The 23,543-nt window shown below is 38.7% G+C and overlaps 1 protein-coding gene across 1 annotated transcript; it reads left to right on the forward strand.

The window, feature by feature from the left end:
* The first annotated feature begins 1,134 nt into the window (after positions 1-1,134).
* mrpl23 (mitochondrial ribosomal protein L23) lies at positions 1,135-21,899 on the forward strand. The gene is made up of 5 exons (XM_079603468.1): positions 1,135-1,294; positions 1,955-2,077; positions 8,162-8,244; positions 12,389-12,462; positions 21,173-21,899. Exons 1-5 carry the CDS (start codon positions 1,278-1,280, stop codon positions 21,335-21,337), a joined length of 462 nt encoding a protein of 153 aa, XP_079459594.1. The 5' UTR covers positions 1,135-1,277; the 3' UTR covers positions 21,338-21,899.
* Positions 21,900-23,543: the final 1,644 nt, after the last annotated feature.

Genomic DNA, 23,543 nt, shown 5'->3' on the forward strand with positions numbered 1-23,543 from the left:
GCTACTTGTTGGACAATGTAAATATTCAAAACCTTTTAAAAGAGATAAATTGTGGCGGACACTTACTCTCTCATAGTTGCTTCCCCTCCGAGGAAATGGATGGATGTGCTTTTTCGGGCTTCAAAAACTCCATTCACTCCCATTAAAAAGCTAGGAAGAGCCAGGATGTTTTTTATTAATGCTCTGATTGTGTTCGGCTGAAAGAAGACAGCAAATAGGGTCGGCCCACATCTGGTGCACGTGGATTCTACATGGCCCAGATGTGGGCCGGATCTGGGCCGACACTATGTTGCTGTCTGGGATGGCTTGAGGGTAGGTAAATTATTGGATCATTTTAATTTTTGATTGAACTAACCCTTTAAGTTTGGTTTGTTAATTAAGGATTAAAAGGTATCTTGTAATAAATAATTGCCTGCTTTTGCTGAAATTTTACATAGGACTACACAAATGTATTTTTTTTTTAAAATTCCTTCATGATTATTTTTGTTTTAAAGAATTTACATTATATTTGGAGTCGGAGACATTGAGAGGGATGAAAAAAACAAGTAATTAGTGTATCTTGCAGCCCCCTCTGTTGGTGAAAAGAGTCGCTACACTATTGCTCTCTGGTAATGTTGGTCGGGCTTGTTTGCAGTGTAGCCACAAGACAGTATGAGTGTGTGTAGCATATACTTGCTGGGTGCTTTGAACTTGCTTTAAAACGGGGAAATTTCCGTGGACAGACAGACACCAAATATTTTTTTATACACAACCAAAATAACGGTAGCTACTTTTAAATGAGCAACTCCAATAAGCAATTAAGTTAGATCATTTTGAATACATATAGAGATCTGGAGAAAGATATTACATGATTCTAACTGGAAATATATTAAATGTCTAAACAAGGAAACTTTCATTATGTGGCGGAAATAGAAATGTGACATGAAACAAGATTACGTCATGACAATAAAATCAAAATAAAAGTTCTAACAGCAACCTTTCTTAAATAAAAAATATTCACTTGAACATTTAAACTAGACTGACCTTTGTCCTCGTTTTCATAACCACAATCCAATGTTTGAAGTAGATATTAAACGTGTATTTATTTTCTACACCACATTTGTGTATTTAACGAGAGCATTGGACAACAGTGTGGATAACAGGGCTTTTATTTTGAACATGTCCAGACTCTTGTCCGCGCAGTTTTCACAGCACAGCAGTGCTCGAGGACCTTGAGCATATGAAAATAATATCAAAACAGCACATGTGATTGCAAACGTCTAAAGCATTCGCTGGACATGTCGAAACGAATACTGTAAGCGTTTTCATGTTTTTATTTTATCTAACGTTAATGATGAAAATCTAAACTGACGTTTTGTTTATCTATATACAGTACAAAATGTGTACTTGTCTAGATCTACAGTAAGTTATACTTAAACTAACTTACTAATGCGATGTTATTGCCATGTTTTGTGGCGTAACGTTACACGATGATAATACCATGTTTTGGACGTGGTAACTTACCATGGTAACTTGAACATGGTGCCACGACAATACCATGTTTTTGGACAATATACCAGAATAATGGCATGATATTTTGGACGTGGTGAAATAATAATTCTAGTTAATTGATACCACGATCATGCTATATTCATAATACTAGTAAAAGCATGTTTTTTTTTAGACATTGAACCATGAATTTAAAGTGTTATGCATGAGTACCATATATTTGGTAATATGGCCATAATTTAGGACCATGGTAAATGTAAGTTACCATTACCAAAAGTGATATATTCTCCTAGGTATTAACTTTGAAGCATAGGACTCCTAAAGTCATTTTACAAAAATATACCATAGTTTTATCATACTTTTTGCAAGTACTAGCCTATGGTAACAGCCTACATGTGAAAAAAAATATGAATAAATAGAATGATAATTAAATTTTCATGTAATTTCTCTTCTGCCCTGTGTTCAGATACCCTTTATTCCAGCTGGGCAACCCACAGCTGAGAATATTTCGACCCACCTTCAACCTGACCCTGGTGAGGCCAGGCCGAGAACAGCCGGCTGATACTGTACAGTTTCGCATTCCTATGGAGTAAGTGTTTAATGCCATTTTCAGCAATAAAACTTATTGTGTCACTGTTGTTTTATTAATTAGTTGATGCATTAAAGGGGTCATGAACTTTATATTTCATTATTATAAAATTTTTTGTTTAGAATTTGACATAAATTGTCATAATTTAGAAATAAAAGGCTGATTTTAGCCCTAGATTTGAACGCTCTTTTTGCCCACTATTATTTATTAAACGCCTACAGCTATGATTGGCTAACATCTTTGCATATGAAGTACAAGCCCGTAGGCAGGGGGGGTTCGGGTGGTCCAAAATTTAAGTTGTGTTTTTTTTTTTTTTTTTTTTTGATTATTGTCATCATTGTTTTAATCAATGCTTGTGACAAATATTCTGGGTTGCTGTTTCAAATTAATATGATATACGCGTGGCACACACACACACACACACGTCCAGATAGCTTCGCACCGAGCGCACGTCAGAAACCGAGGACAGGGTGTGTGTGTGTGTTCATCTGAGCCTCATTGGTCCGTCACTGCCCGTCAATGTCGGAATAATTGAGATGACCAATCAAATCAAAGTAGGCGGGCTTTATGTTCAGCTGAGTTTATGCGGCTGAGCGAGGCGCACCTCGACGCGTCAGTAGTTTATGCTCAAGTGAAAAACATTTCATATTTGACATGTTTTTGGTCATACATGTTAGAAATAATCAGGCAAACTAATAAACTGTCTAATTTCGCCATTTTTAACTGAAAAGGCCCATGTAACGTGATTCATGTAACTTAATGTAATAATTAGTTAAGTATTAGCTAACGTTACTGTCATTGTGAGGGGAGGGGACAAAAAAGAAAACGAAGCCGTTTTCATCATATAAGGCACAGGTTAATATGAATGTGTAGCCTACATATTGATAATTAATATTATAATATAATGTGTAGTTATGTGTAGTCCCCCGGACCCCCCTAGAGGTAACGAGCTGCACTTACAAAAATATTGTAGGCTATTTGATGTTCTATGAAAAATACAAAAGTAATTCTCTTATAATTAAAAAACGTAGCTTATACATGATCAGGATTTTTTTCACCTCTTTTTTTTACAAATTAGTGCATAAAAGGTCACCAAAATGAAGTATTTGAACCTCATAATTAAATACAAAAGTACGAGAGAAAAACTGGAAAAAGGTCCGCTTTTTGGAAAAAAAGAACCCCCCCTTTCAATAGGCTGGCTACGGACCTGAAGTATGAACTTAGTATTACATGTGGAACTCTCTCAGAAACTTTTACTATGTTTTTACTGTTACAGCTGTCGAGGTTAACTAATCGTTAAAAGTGTTGATTATAGTGTAATATTTAGATCTACTCCCGCTGCATGATAAGTTGTAGCGATAAGCATATAGCTGATGACAGACGTGAATGCAGTGATCTCGTCATTGCAACCCGATTTCTGCACTCTGGCGAATGCTTTCATCATAACTAAAGGCTTGTTCACACCAAGAACAATAACTTAGTGTAAAGATAACGATAAAGATATAGTTAAAAATAAAAGAATGGCAGAGTCCACACCACAGCTACAACGATAACTAGAGAAACGATATCGTTGGGATCACTTTCAGAAGGATTTTTGTCCAGCTGTTGAACGATGAAACACTGACAGCCAATCAAAGTCCATTCTAATTTAAGGGCTCGCGCATTTAAAATGGCAGGTGCGGAGAAGTGAGGATACTTTAAATAAAATAAATATATGGAAAACAATTGCTCATACCCTCGGAATAATTGGTGAGAAGTATTAACGGAGCTGAGAATGAGATCATTATGCTAGCTAGGCTAGCAAACAGTGTATTATAAAATGATCTCAGGTGTGTACAGCGCTCGTTTCGACAACATTGTCTTCTTACTTCCTTTGAAGTTGCAGTAAGAAAGACTAGGTGTTGTATTTATTCCGCTATATTGACTACGCCAGCTAAATTCACTGTTAGATTAGATTGATTACGCTAGCTAGATTGACTTGAAACTTCACATGCTGAGGACATCTACTGGTTAAAGCCGTGTAAATGCAACAAGAACAGCAAACACGTTCAATTTCATGTTGTACACGTTGAAACCGCAGCCGCGAGCTTTGAATAAACAGACCTTTATCGTTTGTTGGTGGACACAAATATAGTTATCTTTATAGTTAGCGTTCTTGGTGTGAACGGGGCTTAATTGTGCAAACATGATGTAAATAAGAGATTCATTGTGCAGTGTAACAGCGTCATTGATTATGTTTTAGCGAGAGTCCAGAGCTCCGTTACTGATAAACTCGCGCTGTGTGATTGACAGCTCAAGCGATTATAACATTATTTGATCGGTTTCTGTATATAATTTAATCACAAGTCGAAAGCACCTAATATGTCATAATGTGACAAAATCCTAAACGAGTCGTCTTCGGAGCTTGGTTTCAATAAAAGCTGTTTTTGGACTAACAAGGAGGTTTTGAGTTCTGAAACTTACAGGATGTTTTTAAAATACAATGACATCTTGCAATGACATCTCAGTTCATGTCCCCTTTAACATCATGTAACAAAAATCCATATTTTACAATGATGTAGTTGCATTACGCTCCACTAGGTGGCAGACACATCCCACAAATGCATTTCGTTCAGACACTGTAAATTGCAGAGTGGGTATCTTATTGCGCATGATGATCACAAAGAATTAAAGCATCTTAAGTGATGCTTAACTATAATTGCAGACCGGTTAGATGCAACACAGCATTTCGTAACAAAACCCCGAGATGACGTTTCCGTGTGCGGTTGGTTGCATGGCCGATGATGCCTCGGTGCTTCCTGACACTCTCAGATTTGTTTACAGCTCTTTCACCTTCTTAAGATCCAACATCTCGTACCTTTATTGATGACGTTTGTTAAACGTCACTAAAAATACAGCCGTAATTATTGCATTGCTGCGGTGTAATACGAAACAGGCAGTCAAGACTGTTAATAATGGGTCTAATCGGAGTCCACGCAAGAAAAGAGGACAAAGTCTGCTTTGTTTTCTGTCGAACCTCAGGGCGTACATCTAAGGCAGTGACGGTGGAGGCTTGTTCCTCGGTTATTATTCCGCCAGTATGTGTTCCAAACCACACACGTTTGTAATTGGGCTATATGTTATCACTTGCGCAAGTGCTAAGGGAAGTTTTTTTATTTATTTACCTGCTCTTACTCCTTTGTTTTTACAGACTGTTTTGTGATCTTAAGTGTCTTAATCTGCACCAGGCATCCTTGTCACCTGAATCGAATTTTTTTTTTTTTGCCAGTGCAATCAAAAGAAGAGTTTTTTCTTGCTTTGTAACCACTGCTGCCTCGCTGGACATCAATAACTGTTTTGTCTCCTCTAGAGCTGCTTTTGACACAGTCCCATCGCAAACAGTGTGAAAGTAGACAAAGCAACAGAGATATCATTAAAACATTAAAGACATCCCCCTCTTCACTTTCTACTTTTCAAAGATACCCTCCACTTTGGCAAGGAGTTGTTTTGCTTGAAACCAACCTGGTTTGCATAGTGATTATCAGAGCCAAAGAATTTCAAAGCGCTTGTTTTTGAGAAAGAGGGCCTCTTTACAAAGTGTTTGTACTTGCAGGATTTGTTTAACCTCGTTTATTTACCATCCTATGTGCCTTTTAAGTATTTGATCCATCATCAACATTTGATCTTTCATCTTTTTATTTACATTTCCTTTTAAATAATTTAATTTTAATGATCTTTTCTTAGTTCATTAAAACTATTTGTTCACTCTCTTGCCGCCTTTATAGTCCCAGTGGTGTGAATGTAACCTAGAGGTCATCGGCTAACAAAAGATCCCCCTTTTTTTTGGATTTCCTCAAAATTTGGAGTGTTTTGTGTTTTGTCCCGCTACCTCTGAGTCACCTACTTGGAAAGCCTTTGAAATGGGCGGTGTGAGTGCACATGTTTAGGGATGAGCGTGGACTGTTTATGTGTGAAGGGTGGGGCGCAGCTCAAACTCACAGTAGGAGGAGAGCATTGAACAACAAGGAGGTCTCTATCTTTATAAGACGTCAGTGCTTACAGAAGATAAGCCACACAGGCACAAGACACTTTACATCTGCTGAAGGTCGTGACCTCGTTGCCCGGTGCTTCATTTAATTGATTCTGTGGAGTGGAACTAAGAAACTTCATCTAAATAGACTAAAAGTTTACAAAATAAATTAAGTGGTTATTAAATGGTTATTAAATCTATAAATTAGGGCTGTCAAAAGATTAATCACGATTAATCGCTTCAAAATAAAAGTTTGTGTTTACATAATATATGTGTGTGTACTGTGTATAATTATATATATATATAAAAACACACACAATCATGTATATATTTAAGAAAAATTGGTTATTTATATATAAAATATTTATATATAATATAAATGTATATACAGTATATAAATGCAATTATTCCTTAAATATATACATGAATGTGTGTGTATTTATACATCATAATTCTACACAGTATACACACATATATTATGTAAACACAAACTTTTATTTTGGATTCGATTAATCACGATTAATCTTTTGACAGCCCTACTATAAATAAATGGCATGTCACTCTTCACAATTTCATTTTTATTTGAGTGATTCTTGAAATTTTTTTTGGTCAGCCGGTCCCCTCTGGCCAATATATGTAAGATTATATACTGTATATATTATAATAAAACACTGTTATGATTTAATCAATTATTACATTTTCTTCAACTCTCCTATGAACCCTCAGGGGTTTGCTAACTCTTCTCTATATGATATATTAAGTGAACGATTACACATAATTATCAAGGAAAAAATAAAATAAGTTGCAAGAATATGTTGCACGCTAAACTTGAACCTGGGTTTCCCATTTAAGCACCAAGGCTCAATGTGGTATTTTTTTCTGCCTTCCAAGATTAACTTTTTGAGATGTGGCCTAGTGGTTTGAACTCATTTTCCAGACACAATGAGCTGTGCTGCTCACGTGGGAGATGTGGGGTCGATTCCAGGCGGCGTCATGTCCCAATCCTCCGCAAACTGTTTATAAAAAAAGATTGATGCAGAACTCATTGAACTCATCTAACTCCGGCACATTAACAGTAGGGTTTAATTCGCACCAGCCCTATGCAGCAATAGAAGTAAATAGGGAAGCAAAGGTCCTTCCTGTTGGCAGAGTGGTCAAGGTCACCAGGGGGGCAAAATCGAAAAAGATCTCGAATTCTCCACTCCAAAATCTTAGAGAGCACTTAGGTCTACAAACTATTCATCTCACTATGGCTCGAGTGCTCTGCTTTCTAGGAATCGCCTCTCTGTAACGTTCACACAGACAAATGTGTGCTTGTACGCTTCTCCTCTCTCACATAAATTACGTGGCCAAAACTCCACTCCACTTCATTGAAATCTGGGCATCACACCCTGGTGCTGAGATGTGTCTTCGATACTCTTTCCGACGGAGCATCTGTTTGTTGGGTTTCTTGGAAACCCATTTCTTAACAAAAGAAAAAAAAATCTGTGCTTATTATATGGACTGACGTATGGACAAACATCCTTGTTTTTCAAAGCAGTTCAGTATGTTCTGCCTGTTAGCTCCAGCGTCATATTTTCTGAATGGTTCTTGTTGGGTCTTCTGTAACTGAAAGCATAATGATACAATTTTGTTTTGTTTATTCACGAAATGAAAGCATGTCACAAAATGCTTTTTACGTCATTTTAGTCCTCAGAAAACAAAATGTTTCAAACTTAAACTAGGGCTTCTCATCCTTGAGGTCACAAGAGATATACAGTAGGTGAACATAATTTGCCACATGTGCGATCCAAAAATGTGTAATGCATTTCGTATCATTAAAGTCCTTAACATTCATTAAAATAAAACATTCTCAACCTTGTGGTCACCAGAGATGCAGAGGTGGGGTGGGGTCACAGGAAATTTGTAACTTTTAAAGATGGATGCTTGTGAACCAAACAAGATTGTGAATCTCTGTATTAAATGACTATGACGTGCATTCTAGGGTTGAACTTTAGAAAGCCATATAGTTTCATATGTTGTTCTCTTCCTCCATGGCAACTCTGAATCTCTTATCCATTTCATTTCTTTTCAAGAATGACCAAGTTTGATGTCAGAAATTATCTAGAGAAGATCTACAGCGTTCCTGTTGCAGCTGTACGCACAAGGATCCAATTCGGTGAGTAAATCTTTGTTTATCATTATATTTGATTAAGAATTGCACTAATTTACAGAGCTAAGGATCTTTTAAAGCAGATGACAGATATTCACAGTTTATCCCATCATTAAATGAGCAGACATTTTCCACCAAAGTGTTTTTAGCCAGCTGAAAACGCTAGGCGCTCTGCTGAAAACGGCGAGCTGTGGGCGCTTGAGAGGGTTTTGGTAGCGCCGTTTTTTTTTTTCAGTTGAGACGCTTCGTTGCTATGATACAGAATATCCGTTGGTCGGTGTGGGATTACTGTATTACCTCCACTGTGATTGGACGGCTGTGTAAAAAGTGACAGTGATCAGCGCTGCGTTTTACCCAAAGTTGAACATTGTTCAACTCTCGGCGACCTGTAAAAAAACGTTACGCTCATGGCGGTTTAAAAACGCGGCACTCCCATTGAAAACAATTGAAAAAACACACCAGCCGCGTGAACAAAAAAAACGCTTTGGTGGCCTTACAAGTAAACCATTTCTTGCTGATATTTTGAAAAGCTTTGAAAGGTGTTACTGTGTCACTATAAAACAAAAACGTTTTGATAGATGGATTTTTTTTGGGGGGGGGGATATCTATATTTTTATGTTTTATGAAAATATATTTCCTCTTTAATTTGGAGACCCCATCAGCAACATTTTAAATCGCACAACTTTAAATTGAAAAGACGCACTTACAATTGTCACGTCTCAAGTCTTTTTAGTGTCTTGCTCCACAATAGTTATATTTTTAAGACAGCTTGATGAATATAAAACAAAAAGCATCAAGATCGCTGGCTTCTGTTGCATGTTCCGGTTCTATCACGTTCCAGCATCATGTTCCATCGTGTTCCAGCATCATGTTCCATCGTGTTCCAGCATGTTCCATCATGTTCCACCATCATGTTCCATCATGTTCCAGCATCATGTTCCACCATCATGTTCCACCATCATGTTCCATCATGTTCCAGCATCATGTTCCACCATCATGTTCCATCATGTTCCATCATGTTCCACCATCATGTTCCACCATCATGTTCCATCGTGTTCCAGCATCATGTTCCATCGTGTTCCAGCATGTTCCACCATCGTGTTCCAGCATGTTCCAGCATGTTCCAGCCAGCTGTTTTTGAATGCAAAAGCAGGTCCTTTTAGCACCCCCTCACTCTTTTCCACTTCTGCTCACTTTTTGTTGTCTACTCACTTAATAGCGCATGCTAAACTCAACAGCGATGGGTCCGTCAACTAGTCTGGACCTTATGAAGAAGCCCTTATACAATAATTCACCAATGGTGTGTGTTTGTCACTTGTTTTGCGCGCCGGGGGTGGTCGGTCACCTAGATTGGGGTGATACGCATGTTAGTCAGTGTGAACGATCAATACTGACAAGATGTTTTGGAGATACTTGACAGCATTTGAATTACATGTATAAACATATGGCTAATTCAGTGAACTGTTTTGGGGATAAAATGTGAGACACTGAGGGAGGGAAGGAGAGGGAAAGGAAAGGAGGAGTGGTTTGCGTGATTCCACACACAGCTGCTTATCTCTCTGTCCATTGCTGTAGCGGTCCGATCAACAGTTGTCCTAGGATGCCCTGCCCTGTTTATTTCTTCACAAAGTGAGCCAGAAGTGTTACACAACCTGTATGTGTGTGGGTTATTTATTCTTATTTTTTATATATATATAATCATGATTACAGCAGTAGTTCACCCACAACTTAAACTTTAGTTATTCACCTTTAGCTCTACGAGGACGTGTACGTTTTTTACAAGTTGAAATCTCATAATTACTTGAACGCACCTTTAAATTTCAAGACAGCATGAAAATGCATTTAGGAAATCTAGGCTATTTCCTAAATGCATGTTAGTGATCTTATTGTGAACAATTCCTTTTTGCATACATTTTTTTTGGTCATAATTCGATATCTCAGTGAAATCTCAGACTTCCAGTGATGTATTCTGGACTTATGCAATCATTTAGTTTGCATAAACCTCACTGCTTACTTGCATTACAAGCTCACATTCAGATCTGCCTCCACCCGAACAAGTCTATAGACACAATTATGCTCCCTCCACCCATCTTTTGATATTTTGTTTTACTTGAATGTACATTAGATCTGTCACTACTTCCGTTTCAACGTGAAGTCGCTATTAACTGTTTTTGTTTTTCCTTAAATAGATGGGTTTTTGTTTTATCGATTTAATTGATAAAATAAGTAATTTTACATGACATTACACATTTATTAGGCGTAATAGATGTAAGATCATAAATTTTTTGAGCCTTTTTCTCACACGAAAATAATGTATGACTTGAGAAAACTTGAGAATATAACGCATAAGTTGTATCGGTCACTTTTCATGGATTTTTTTGTGTTTTTTTTTTGTTTTGTGTTTGGAGCTTAACATCTGTGGTCACTATGAGCTGTTATTGTATGGAAAAGATACAGTTTGCTTAGTTTTTTAAAAGCACATTTATTTGTTCCACATAAGAATCTAAGTTTCGGGTTTGGACCGACGACGAGGTAATAACATACTTTTAAAAGTTGAACTATTCCTTCAAAGCATAAATGTTATGTTAATATATCAAACAATAATGGCTAAGGGTAAGTAAATAATGCAGGGGTTATTAAAGGCTTTACCGTCTGGTTAACGCAGAGGGAACCACTTTTACGAGCTGCCAGTTGGGTTTACGCCACTGTGATTTTTCCGTGCGGTTTCCACGCCAACGCTGGATAGGGCCAATAAGCAAAGTGGCCATTTTTACAGCCACAATGTAAAAGCTGAAAAAAAATGCAGAACACCCATTAGGTGAAATAGACCACGTCAGAGAAGGTGTCCCGCTCTGCGTCATGTGTTCCACTTCGCTGATGGTTTAAAGGATGTGGAGAAAAGGGGGGGCGCGGGTGGAACCCCCGGGCTCAAGGCATCTATTCTTTTTCCTACTGAGTATTTTGGAAAGGGGTTTCTATAACTACCCCTCAGGCCTGGGATTTGTAACATAATAGTAGCCAGCCAACACACAACCTCAAAAGAGAGCTTGATTGAATATTTATTTATACTATATAATGTTGGGTGGGAGTACTGGAATGGAAACAGGGTTCGCATACATGAACAAAAGCGCTTCTCACCTGTTTTTTGGGTTGACCGTTGAGTTGACCCTAAATGGAGGGAGTGTTTGTGTGTTTAGGGTTTCCTTGTACTAGTAAAGGAAGACTGCCAATTCTTTCTGTGATGTATAAGAAAACTCATCACACAAGCCGCCATTGAAACTTTCCAGTTGAGAACGTTTTTAAAGACCCCAATATTTTTATATTATTTTATTCTCATATAGTTTCATACTTTATATCATTGCAGAACTTCCCACTGTGGGAGACGTAAGAACAATCTTTTTCATACAACAACAGTTCCTAGTAACTACAGCTATTAAGATCCAAAATTGACTGTCAGTGAATTAGTGAATATTCACTTACATTTTGGCCTCTTTCTCATACAAAGCTATTGTATGGGTTCAGGAGACCTGAGATGTAGCACTGATAAATTGGATTTTGGTGTTAACAGATGTGGTCTCTATGAAGTTTTAGTATGAGCTAAGAAATATTTCTTTAAACTCTGAAGCACCTTTCGAACTTGCATATTGAATCAAATGTCATGCTTTAGTATCTCCAGTGAAACACACTTTTTCCAGTGTCCACCGAATTTTACCCCGTCATGAGTTATTTAATCCTTATGTCCTCTGTGTATGCTTTTGTTTTCTTGGCCGTGATTTGATTCAAATGCACTTCTTGACATCTTTGTGTGTATTAACCTGGTAAAAGGTTCACATGCATGTCAGAGTTAACAGAACTGAAGCGTGGGCTTCTTATAAAAGCAACCCCTGTAACCCTAAAAGTCAAATAATGGATATCTGAGCTGCTGTGCTTAACATAACATGTTAAAAATACATTTTAGACAAGTATTAATTACATTAACAGTATTTTTGTATGTGATTTGTGCCTCATCTAGTGCCACCAAATCTAAGTGCAAAAAATATTTATTTCTAAATTAAATTTGTATTATGGTATTAATTGGTGCAATTGTGAATTATTGATGTATTGTCTTTTAACTAAATGTTAAAACCTCCGTTTTTTTTCTCCTACCAAGGTTCAAACAAGAAAAGAAACCACTTAAACCAGCGGGTGAAGAGGCCAGATTACAAAGTGGCATACGTTCAACTGGTGAGTGTTGTCTTGTTTGGGCCCACAATTGAAGGGGTCCGACATGCATTGTGAAAGTTCCTGTCTGTTCTTGTGGTCCAGGCTATCTTGATTGTCCTTAGCACAGGCCAATTCAAAGTGAAGGATGTCAACTGTAAAATAACCTTTTAAAACTTTTTATTTTAATTAGAGGTGCCTGGGTCAGATGCATTTTTTTAGTTGACGTTATTAAACAAAACAAGACACCCTTGAGAAATGGGATGCTTGGGCATTTGAGCCCCACTTTTTTGTTTCTTCTTTGTTTTGAGAACCTGTCACAGCTTATGTTCACTCAAAAAAAAAAAAAAAAAAAAAACCCTGAGGCACAGGTACTCTTTGATGCGAAACCCTCACCTCAAAGTCCCAGCACTGCTTGTTTAGCTTCTGTCTCTCCCACACATTATTCCCTGCCCTCCTGAGAAAGATGTTAGTTTGGGTTCTGGCTTTGGCCAAGAAGGCAAAAGGTCGTCTTTGGTTACATGCCAGATTTTATGCAGGAATTATAGTACAGAGAGTTAAGTTCTCAGAGAGCTGTGGTTATTGTTATGGGTGGATGGGAAAGTTGTTTGTTGGGGCATCAGAACGTTAACGTTGGTCGCGATCCAGTGGCGAACCACACTGCTGGGTTCACACCTGCATTTGGGCTGAGCCCTGGTCTGTTGATACCGAGTGTGTTTGAAGTATGCCGGCGTGAAAATACTTTAATCTGATCTTTTTTTATTCATTTGCGAAAACTGCTTTTGTTTCTTTTTATGGTTTTTAGTTTGTAAGAGAAGAATTAGATTGTTTGTACTCGTGCTATTGTTTTTTTTAGCCATCAATCAAGGCAGGGATAAATAATTAAAGTTGTCAAAAGAGAGCAGCTTGTAATGGGATACATAACTGAAACGCAAATGAATATTTAAAGGTGAACTTCCTCTTGACAAGAGTTGAATGACTTCCTGTGTGGCTTTGCACTGTCAATTTAACCTTCTCATAAACCCAGTTTAGGGACTTGGATCCGGAGAATTACTGCATCCTGTTCCAAACATTTGTCTTCTTTCAGATACAGTGCCATATTTGCTTAAACATTTGAGGAGAAAATCACTTCCTTGTTGTTCAGTCTTTCAGAAAGTCATGCTTATTTATGTGTGAATAACATGCAAGCTAAAAAATCTCAGACTGTGGCAAAAAAAAACAAAAAAAAAACACTGATATGAAACCAAATTTCCGGCCTTTTTCTTCTCCTCCAGCAGGTCTGCAAAGAGGAAAAAAAACACTGCCCAAGAAAAACCCTCCTTTCTATTCAGTGGTGGGTAAAAACAAGATTGTTCCTAATTGACACCACATGTGGGGGAGTGTTCTGTGGTTGGATACCCTCAATGGTTCCCCCCGCCGGCCCATCCCCCAACACTACATCAGCTAATATTCCAGAGGCAATACGGCGAAGAACTCTCTCTTCAACTCCCCTTTCTCTGAACCCCCAGATTTTACAAACTCCAGGCTCGCAGAAAAAGTTGCGTGTTAGTACGGTTCCTTGACGGCCACTCTCTCATCAGACCTCCCCACAGTGGGGAGGAGTGTGAAGGAGAGAGAGTTCATCAAGGAGGTTGAGAGAGTTGCGGATGGAGTCAACACATGAAGCGAGGTGAGTGAGGGCACCGTGGAGCCGTGCCAGAACAGGGAGGTCCAGACAGGGGTCAGGGAAATCTTAAGCAACATAAAATCTTGAGACAATATCAGAGCTTTGCATACGACTGCTTTGCAAGCAATGCTCTAGTTCGATGCAATGATATTCCTGAGCTTCTCTTTGCAAGGCCGTGACCTGTTTGGTCCCAGTATAAAGGTTCTGTTTGTTGATGTCTGTAGTTTTCCTGGCTGGATGGTAAAATGGACATTACAATTTATTGTATAAACGCACCTAATCAGAATCACATGCCCCCTGGACTAAAGATTTCACTGATCTATACTGATCAGACTTCTGGCATTTTGCTTGACTACATTCATCATTGAAACACTTACTGCCCCACAATGCAAAGTTTTTGTGGGAACACTCAAGTTTGCCCCGTTTGTTGACAGCAACAGTTTATATTCATCCCCCCTGCTTTTTCCACAAGGGTCTTGTTGCAAGCATCAGTGTTTGGCAAGACAAGGCAACTGTTGTTGGTACTAATGGATGTTTGTTGTTGTTTGAGAGCTTGTTGCTGAGTCGTTATTTTTTCGCGCCGTGTTTCGGTCTAGATCAGCTGGTAGCCAGGCTACCTTTCAGATCGGATCGCAATGTTCCACCTGAACTTGTGAGCACACTCTGCTCAATTACCACTGAACAAAACTGACTGAAACTCAACCTTGCTAAGGCATACTATTATTTTTCTATTCAATGGGTTCCTTCCTGTTACACACATCTCCCTCACCGAATACCCTGCACAAATGTACACCCTTGCTATTTTTCCTGTTTTGAGTTTTGAAGGCTTGTAAGAGTTCACATTGTGATCTTATCAACACTAGATGGCAACGTTTGGCTTCAGTGATGTTGATTGTAGGACCCTACAATGTTGCCGTCATGTGTTCCTTGCAGTTCAGAGTGCTGTAAGTCAAAGTAATTAAAGAAGAAAACTGACATGTCTATAAGTAATTCACGTGTTGCATGCCTTCAAACTTGTTTTGAAGTATTGATTTCGCAAACAAGTCAGGTTTATAATTGTAGAATAGAAATACAAGGTAAGTTTCTCATTTAGAAAAGGTACAAGGTAAGTGTATCATTGTACTGTAGAATAGACAAGATACAAGAAAAGCTTATCATTGTAGCAAATGTATAAGATAAGTTTGTCATTGTAGAATAAAAAAGGTACAAGGTAAGTGTGATTATTGAACAGAAAAGTATGAGGTACGTTTAATATTGTACAACAGAAAAGGTGTGATTTATACGTTTGTTGTAGAACAGAAAATATCATTGTGAAATAGAAAAGATAAAATGTTTTATAGTATTTATTTCAATGGTGGAAAAAAACATTGACACCATTTATAATTTGAATTGGGTGTGTATGTAGGTAGAGCATTTTTTGGAAGAATTGTCTATTTTACTACCATTTTATTTACAAATGTACAGTATTTCATCTACCACAAGGACTTTCATAAGGCTGTGTTCGGATGAAAGAAACACAGCATGAATAATGGAAAGGCCAGCGGGGTCTCTGGCATCCTGTTTGAAGAAAACACACACACACACTCAGCTCCCCAGTGTATGTCAACTACGAGACAGCCTCTGTGAGTGCCAGCAGACGCAAAGCAAAGGAGATGATATTGAAGTCCCTCCCTCCTCCTCCTCCTCCTCCACTCCATGTCCTTTATAAGTTGTGTGCATTTCCTTCAAACTGACTGCTCTGATTGTACCTGACCTTTTACCACCCCATTACTTTTTTTTTTTTATCTCTCTAAAAATGTCCAGGCACCACCATGCTTTATTTCAGTCAAATTTTCGAAATAAATTACTCCGATACTAGCAATGCTTTTCCTGTTATGGTACCACCCCCTCAATTTTCCTGCTACTTCTATCTCTGTCTCTGACTTTCCCTTTCCCACTCTATTTTCTTTTGTGCATTGTGTACACCAGAGATTTAGGGAGAGGTTCAAGACTCTATATGCGAATGTAGGGTTTATCTTTGATTGCTGTTGACAGGGTCCAATATCCTAGAGAACCAAAATATAGCCAGGACTTGGGCAAGTCTGAACAAGTCGATTGGTCACAACTGTCATCACTGCGATCATGGAATGAGTGACTCAGTGGCTTAAAATGACATAAGGGCTGATACCACTCTGAATGGAGACTTTGCCGCCCCTTACTTTAGACTGACCACTTGGCTTGACTGTAATGATTTAACAAGCCAGAGTATGTGCCAGCCGATTGTCTACGCCAGTGTGTATGAGAAACAGTTCCCGAGTTGCAGTGGAAACATGCTTCTGTTTTACAGTAAGGGTACAAAAACGTCTGGCTTATAGCTGTCCTCATTGAGGAAATATAATATGTTTTGTTTAATTTTTCCCTCCACACACTTTTCCTTGGCGTTGAAGATTCATTAGAGTGGTTTTGGGAACAAAGGCTCTGGACCCCCACATATGTTTGGCAGGGTAGCTGTGTCTTGGCATGGGGAACGCATTGCATGAATCATGTTCTCTACTGCTGTGGCCAGTCAGGTTTTGACAGCTGGGCCACTGTATCCATGCCCAAAGGAAGTGTTTATGCACAAACGATGGTCCTCTGCTGGGAGGCAGTCAAGGCGTCAGAGTGAAGCAGGGCAGACAGAAAGACTGGCAATGAACCAGCTGGGCCTCAGATGGGCCAGATCCTTCATTCTCTCTGAAATGCTTTACATTTGTGCCATTGCTCCATGCTGTTTTTCATAGAGGGAGCAACAACTTTGGGGACAGAAACTGACCAGTGCTCTTTGTGTAATACACTTGCCTTATTCATCCCATTCCATACCTGTAGAAGTCAGTCTTCAGTTTCCAAGACAAAGAATTGTTTTGTTATGACTTTCCTTTTTTTGTGCTCTTGTTACATTTATGAATTTGGCAGATGGTTTTATCCAAAGCAACTTACATTAAAGGTGTACTTTTTTTATTTATTAATATGTTCCCTGCGACTCAAATATAGCCTATGATTTTGGTGTTTCTCCAACATAATATACACCAACGCAAATTCAGATCAAATATAATATGCTAAAATAGTCCCAAATAGTCTATATTGTTTTTTGGATTGTACATAGGCTGTAGACTGGGTAAACCCAGCCTGATCTGCCGGCGATTCGATTTCCCCCTGGAGCTTCAGTTATAATTTTGCGGGGACCACTTACAAACTGGCTTATCCACCTGGCGCGCTATTGGCGGGTTTAATCCAATCCAATTCATTTTAACCTCTCGACGATGCTCAATGGCTTCTTTTTGATTTGACAAACAAATCGCTCAAGTGGGTGTAAATACCCCTCACTTTCATGTTTTTGTTTTGCACAACCTGCAAAAATTGCTCAATGCCATTGCTGCTTCTGCAAACCGCTGATCAATCCTACAAACCAACACGGTTGTTGACACGTTTCCTGTCTGGAGTTTTCACGTCGCTCTACAAAGTAGCCTACGTCACCCAGATCGTTGGTCTGATTGGTTGAAGGACTGTCCAATTGCGTACAGAGTCATTTGAACTATGCCCGTTGATCTTTCTCTTGTGCAGTAGAAAATACATAGCAGACTCCCCAGACCAATGTTCAATCATAAAAGATTGAGCTTGGTCTGGTCATAGCCAGACTACATAGGCTGCATTCCACTTAAACACAATCATACTTTTACATAAACAAACCCATCCACATAGCATTTTGTGGTCACTGTGGTTCAAGGTCGCACCAAATTTGCGAGTTTATTGGGATGGAGTAGAGGTCAAGAACTCATTGAGAACATCTGACTCCTCCCTTGTGGTCAAGTCTGGGAGTTTTCCATTTGTTTGTCCCAACCTGGTTCTTCGCTACTGAGACTATCCTTGGAATTTCTGACTAGCCATATAACTGCCTTGAATTCACCACTGTGATTCGCAAAAACCATTAAAGCTAAACATCTTTTTATTAGGAGCCTGTGCCCACTCTCCCCACCATTGTTGTCTCTTTTGGCTTGATTCACACTAATTTTTTATGTATAGTGTGTGTGTCAAGACCAAGAGATATGAGGCATCTTAGAGCAGCCAGATATCTGTGGTTAGTGAGTATTGGTTGTCAGCTACGACTGTAGACTTAGAGGAAGTAGCAGTGTGGCCCACCCAGTGAGACTGGCAAAAAGAGCTGTTTACAAGCATCTCCATACATTTCCTGCTCCCCTGTATGGTAATGAACTTGTTAATAGACTTCCAACATAACGCAAATTACATATTGTAGCTTTAACTCCTTGGTGCAAAAAAAAAAAAATCACAATTGTCATAGTTTCTGTCTTGCAGCTGTGATTGGCCAAAAAGAAATAGATATAAACATGAGAAGAAAAATGAATGTCTCTGAGGAGATATCAGCATACGCCCAGGTCTTGATACCAGTCTGGTTGAAGGATTTTGCTAATGAACTTGATAGTACATTTGAGTATTACAAACTCTTATATTATATTGATATTCCCTAACCAGTTCATTCTGTTTTATTGTGCTTGATAACTTGTTAATTGTCTTCTCCCCTCATCTATGGGAATATGAAGAGGACACATTTTGGAAAGCCTGCTTGTAAATCGGAGCTTCTGCTTCTGTCTAATAGTTCAGCAAACAGTGGAGATAAGGCAGTGACTAAAGAGGAGAGGGTGGTGCTTTATGTACGGAAACCCCATCTACTGCTAATCCTTTCAGACTGGCCCAAGTCATGCCAGCTGTTCCTGTTTGACTGATCGTGGAAGTGATTGTGGGATGTGAGTCACTAGAGTTCACCAAGAGTACTAGTGTTAGGGTGGTTACTTTAAAGCATCTTTAAAGTTTGGCTATTCAAGTGTGTGATTTCTGTGACACTATCAACACCAAATATAATTGCCAAAATAGGGAGTGCTTTCAAAGAGGTTCTTTGAACACTCCCCTTTTTTTTTAGAGATATACCGATTGATCGGAATTGGCCGATTTTCACGTGATCGGGCGGTCAGTCTGACATATGCCGATTTTATGTCGGTCAAATGCACTCGGGCGCCGCATGATTAACATCGCGCAACATCAGGTACATACGTGCACACGGAACGCACATAGGAAACCTCATGAATTACAGCCGTTTCACACCGCAAGCGTGAGCCGAGCGTTTTTTTTTTTTTGCCGTGCATGTTGATCAGTGAGTGCATTCACACCGGGAACAGGAGCAGTGCGTGAGAGTCAAGCAGGAGCACGTGAGCAGCAGTGAAGCGGGGGTTTCTACGCCGAGTCTATTTTTGTTGCGCTGCTCACGCTCAATTAAAATGAAAGCACATTTTTGATGGACAAAATAAATATGATTTCACACAAAAAGTGCCCAAAATGCACAGGATTTGCATGTCTAGTGTGTTTTAACAAGAACTTGAGTAGCTATGTCATAAATGAAGACTCAAAAATATTTATAGAAAATGTACCCATTTAAACTTGTTTTTTTTGTTTAGTTTGGGTAAAAGTATATGGTGTTTTATACAAATAATTTTTTTTTAAATCAGATTCGGCTAAAATCAGTATCGCCAGGTCAAACTCAATGAAAAATTGTAATCGGTGCATCTCTAATTTTATTTTTAGAAATACATTTTTACAATTGTGAGTTGTGCTTGGCCGTATAAAATTTGCCACCACAGTGTTGGCTGACAACCTTCCCAACATGTTCTGTCCTCAGTGGTTCGTAAGGTGTTCTGGGATGATTGCTTTGATGTTGCTAGATCATTGCTATGGTGTTCTCAGTTATTGGTAGGGCATTATTAGGTGGTTGCTTACAAGCCCAAGCCCACCCTCAATTGTATATGATATTTTAGTTGCTAGATTAGACTGAAGTTCCTCCTTTATAAGTCTGAGCCCCTTTGAACAAATTTCCCAATTTATTTAAACAACACGCCTGTCTTCAGAAACCATGGTGCAAAAGATTAAATTGAAACATGAGTTAATTGTTTCTGTTCTTTTTTACATGTTTCTGACACTTCTGTTTTTCTGCTGTTAACTCCTAATATAATAAGAAACTTCTCTTGCTCACATGGGCTCAGAAAGCATATCTATGCCTGATGTTAAGCCACTGAATGTACAGTTTATGCTGTAAGTTCAGTGCTTGAATTATTGAGGGATGGGGGAGGGAGGGTTAGTATAACAGAGACAGATTTTGGGTTGAACCCAACAGCAACATTTTTGTTCCATGCTTTAGTCTTCCTTTTTCCTATAACTTTTCTTTCTTTTTCTTTTACACATTGGGGTTGGGGGCATGTCAGTGCCCAATCGATTCTTCTAGCACTTTGCAGGATAATATATTACCTTCTATTTCTAAAGACTATGTCCACATTTCCATAATATTACACAATAAACATGAATATGCAGCACTTACATTTGAAATGGCAATATTAATGCTGTTCTCTTTGTTAAATCAAACTGTGAAAGTGCTTGCTGTAGTTTGAGAAAAGAGTGTGTACACAACATGTACAAACATCCGTGCTGACCATAAGGGACTTTTTTTTGAGGTACATTAATGTTTTGTTGATCTGAATATGTTGAACAATCATGTGGTGGTGACTTGTTTTTGTTAATCAGCTCTCTGTCAGGGCTAGAACATCCAAACTTTTGAACTCCACTCTTGGATTGTCATGCAAACGAGTCCCCTTGCCAGTCTTCAGTCACAGTGTCTTTTTTTTTAGTTTTTTTCAAGGAGAGTTTACTACAGGTGAAGGAACAGACATTTTTGGCATCCATTTTAGTACTCTTGTTACTAAGGTCCAGTTTTTTAATAGGTTTGGTTCTTGAACTTTCATTTGGCTGGACTCTCTGTTTATACTGTGGGGTTTTGCATTTCTAGTTGGTAGGGATTGGTTCACTTGTTGTTGTTTTTTCCCTCCCCCCGACACATGGACATTGGATCGGAAGTAGCCAATTAAACAAAATCATGGATATCCGTGACATGAAACCTGTTGCAAACCTATGTTTATGACAAACAGAATGTTCATGACAGAATGTCGTTGTAATCTTCCTTAAAACCTTTAACAATTCCTATGTTTCCTGCAGGCTCAGCAACAAACCTTCCAGTTCCCAGATATCTTTCCTGAGAAGGATAAGAAGAGTGAGGAGGGCTCTGTTGAGGAGATGCAGGAGAAGTTCATGGAGGACGAGCGTCAGAGGCAGAAACCAGATCCCAGAAGAGGAGGAGTTACTGAATGGTTTGGCCTCTAGACAGACAAGTGTTGAATGAAGAATGACTTCAGAGAGGCAACAGCTGAATGAAGAATGTGGTGTATTGTAGATGATGTATTTGTGCAGGAAGAGCCATTTACAGTGATCTGACTAATGTCTATAGAGGGCCGTTTGCAGTGATCTGATCTGACTTGATGGAAAGACAGACTGCCTGAGAGAAGGCTTGGAAACCCATTACTCCAATAGAATCATGTGCTCTGTCAGAAAATACTAATGTCTACAAAGCATGCGATCACACCTGAGCATCTGCCTTGTCATGAAAGTCAGGTTATGTTCTCCTCCCACAGGTCTCAGAAACTTGCTTGAACAAAGATCTTCTTTGCAAAGTTCTTGAGCATACTCTTCCTTTTGTTTAAAGTTTATCCAATTCTTTTTTCCTTTTCCCCCCTGTGGATCTTCAAGACAGTTCATGAACTAGTTGCTGTAAAATAAAACTGAAGTGGCTCCAGTTATTCATGCAAAACCATATTGTTAATGTTGTTCCTGATGTTTTGTTTTTTAAACCTGCATACTTCAATTCCAATAAAACAATACAACATGACTTGTTTTTGTGTTTTCTTCAACCCTGTTGTCTGTAGAGTTAGGTATTCCCCACAGATGTGTTGGATAACTGCTTGCCAGTTTTCATACCAGAGAGGCTTACCTCACTCAGCCAACCTGGTGTTTGCCAGGGAGAATGTCAATATTGATATATTTTGCCCACTGTTTTGTACTTGTAGTCAAGTACCCCCTGCACCGCAATAAAGAATTTTGATTTAAGGCAAAAAAAAAAAATCCTTGTAAGGGAGCAGCTGGACAGCAAAGAAAGAACCCTGGATTTTTGTCCAGTATCCTCATTGCTTGAAAGAACGAGGAGAGTCCACGTTATATTCGGGAAGTCTTGCAATGGTTGCCAAGGTTGGCCTCCTTCGTCCCAGCATCCCTCCCCTTGACAATCCAATCAACTCTCCTTCCCTTGCCCAAACCTTATAAAAACCTTGAAACACAATGCATTTAACTGAACTTTACACACACAGCTGGCACAGATTTACTGATTTGTTAACATAATGTTCCTAACACACTTATTTTGGCCATAATATTCTGGATTTGGGAAGCCTTGAATCCTTGATCTCAGACCAGCAGTAATAGGAGTAATATGGCTGCTTTCCAGGATTTATGCTTTGTTTTTAAAATGGTGCTCCCCTACTGGTGATAAAAACAAAATGTGACATTAGAATTCAGAGGGTAAGGGAAAATAATTCCAAAATGAGGAATCATGGGGGATGCATCATTATTGAAAACTAGATGGCCCATCCATCCTATGCACACACTCTCTTTTCCCTTCTAATCTCCTTTGTAACCTTCTCTGGTCTTTAATGTCTTATGAAATTGACAGTGTGAGCAGTGTGAGCTGTCCGTCCATGAACAGCTAATGGAAGAGGGCTGAATATTTAACACAGACTCTCTTTGCCTTTCCTTTTCATTCAGGATCTTATAAGAAAAGTGGGTATGACCCTATTTTTTTTCGCCAAGTTTAAAAAACTAACATGACATCATTGCCTTAAGATAGAAGATGACATATACAAAACTCTGCACTCCCATTGCTAGCAGTAACATGAGATTGACTGTTTGTAATGCCGTTTTCCTTCCTCCTTAAAATTGCGCAAATCAGATTTTGGGCCAAATTTTTGGCTTCTTGTGAGTGCATACCTGCAAAGAGTCTTCTGGTAGGGAGTATCTTTATGCTTTCTCCAAATACGCACTGCTCGGATGACCTATTACAAACTCTGTAGCTTGTTTCTCTCAGATAAGTACAATTTATAAGATCTATCAAAAAAGATAAACTAACCTTTTCAACAATATGAATATATCACGTTTATTGTCCGTTTAATAAATGTAAGCTTTTGCAATCATCCTGTGTGGTCGGCTATTTCATACTGTAATAGGGGCTCCGTCCCCTGATAATAAAATATGTTGTCATTCTTGACTCATGGATGTGGCTGTTTTTCAGTGATACTTAAACCTTGGAGAGACACATCTGGATCTTTAAAATAAACATCTCCCCACAGCTTCAAACCCCAGCAGAATTTCTCGCTGACAACACTCATTTTTAGTGTTGATCACGAAGCTAATGGGAGAGTTTTTAATTTTGGCAAGCTTCAAGAACTCAAGCAAAAATATTGATGCTCCTTTAGTTCCAGGGCAT

Source organism: Phoxinus phoxinus (assembly GCF_949152265.1).
Source record: "Phoxinus phoxinus genome assembly, chromosome: 25".
In the NCBI taxonomy this organism is placed as follows: domain Eukaryota; kingdom Metazoa; phylum Chordata; class Actinopteri; order Cypriniformes; family Leuciscidae; genus Phoxinus; species Phoxinus phoxinus.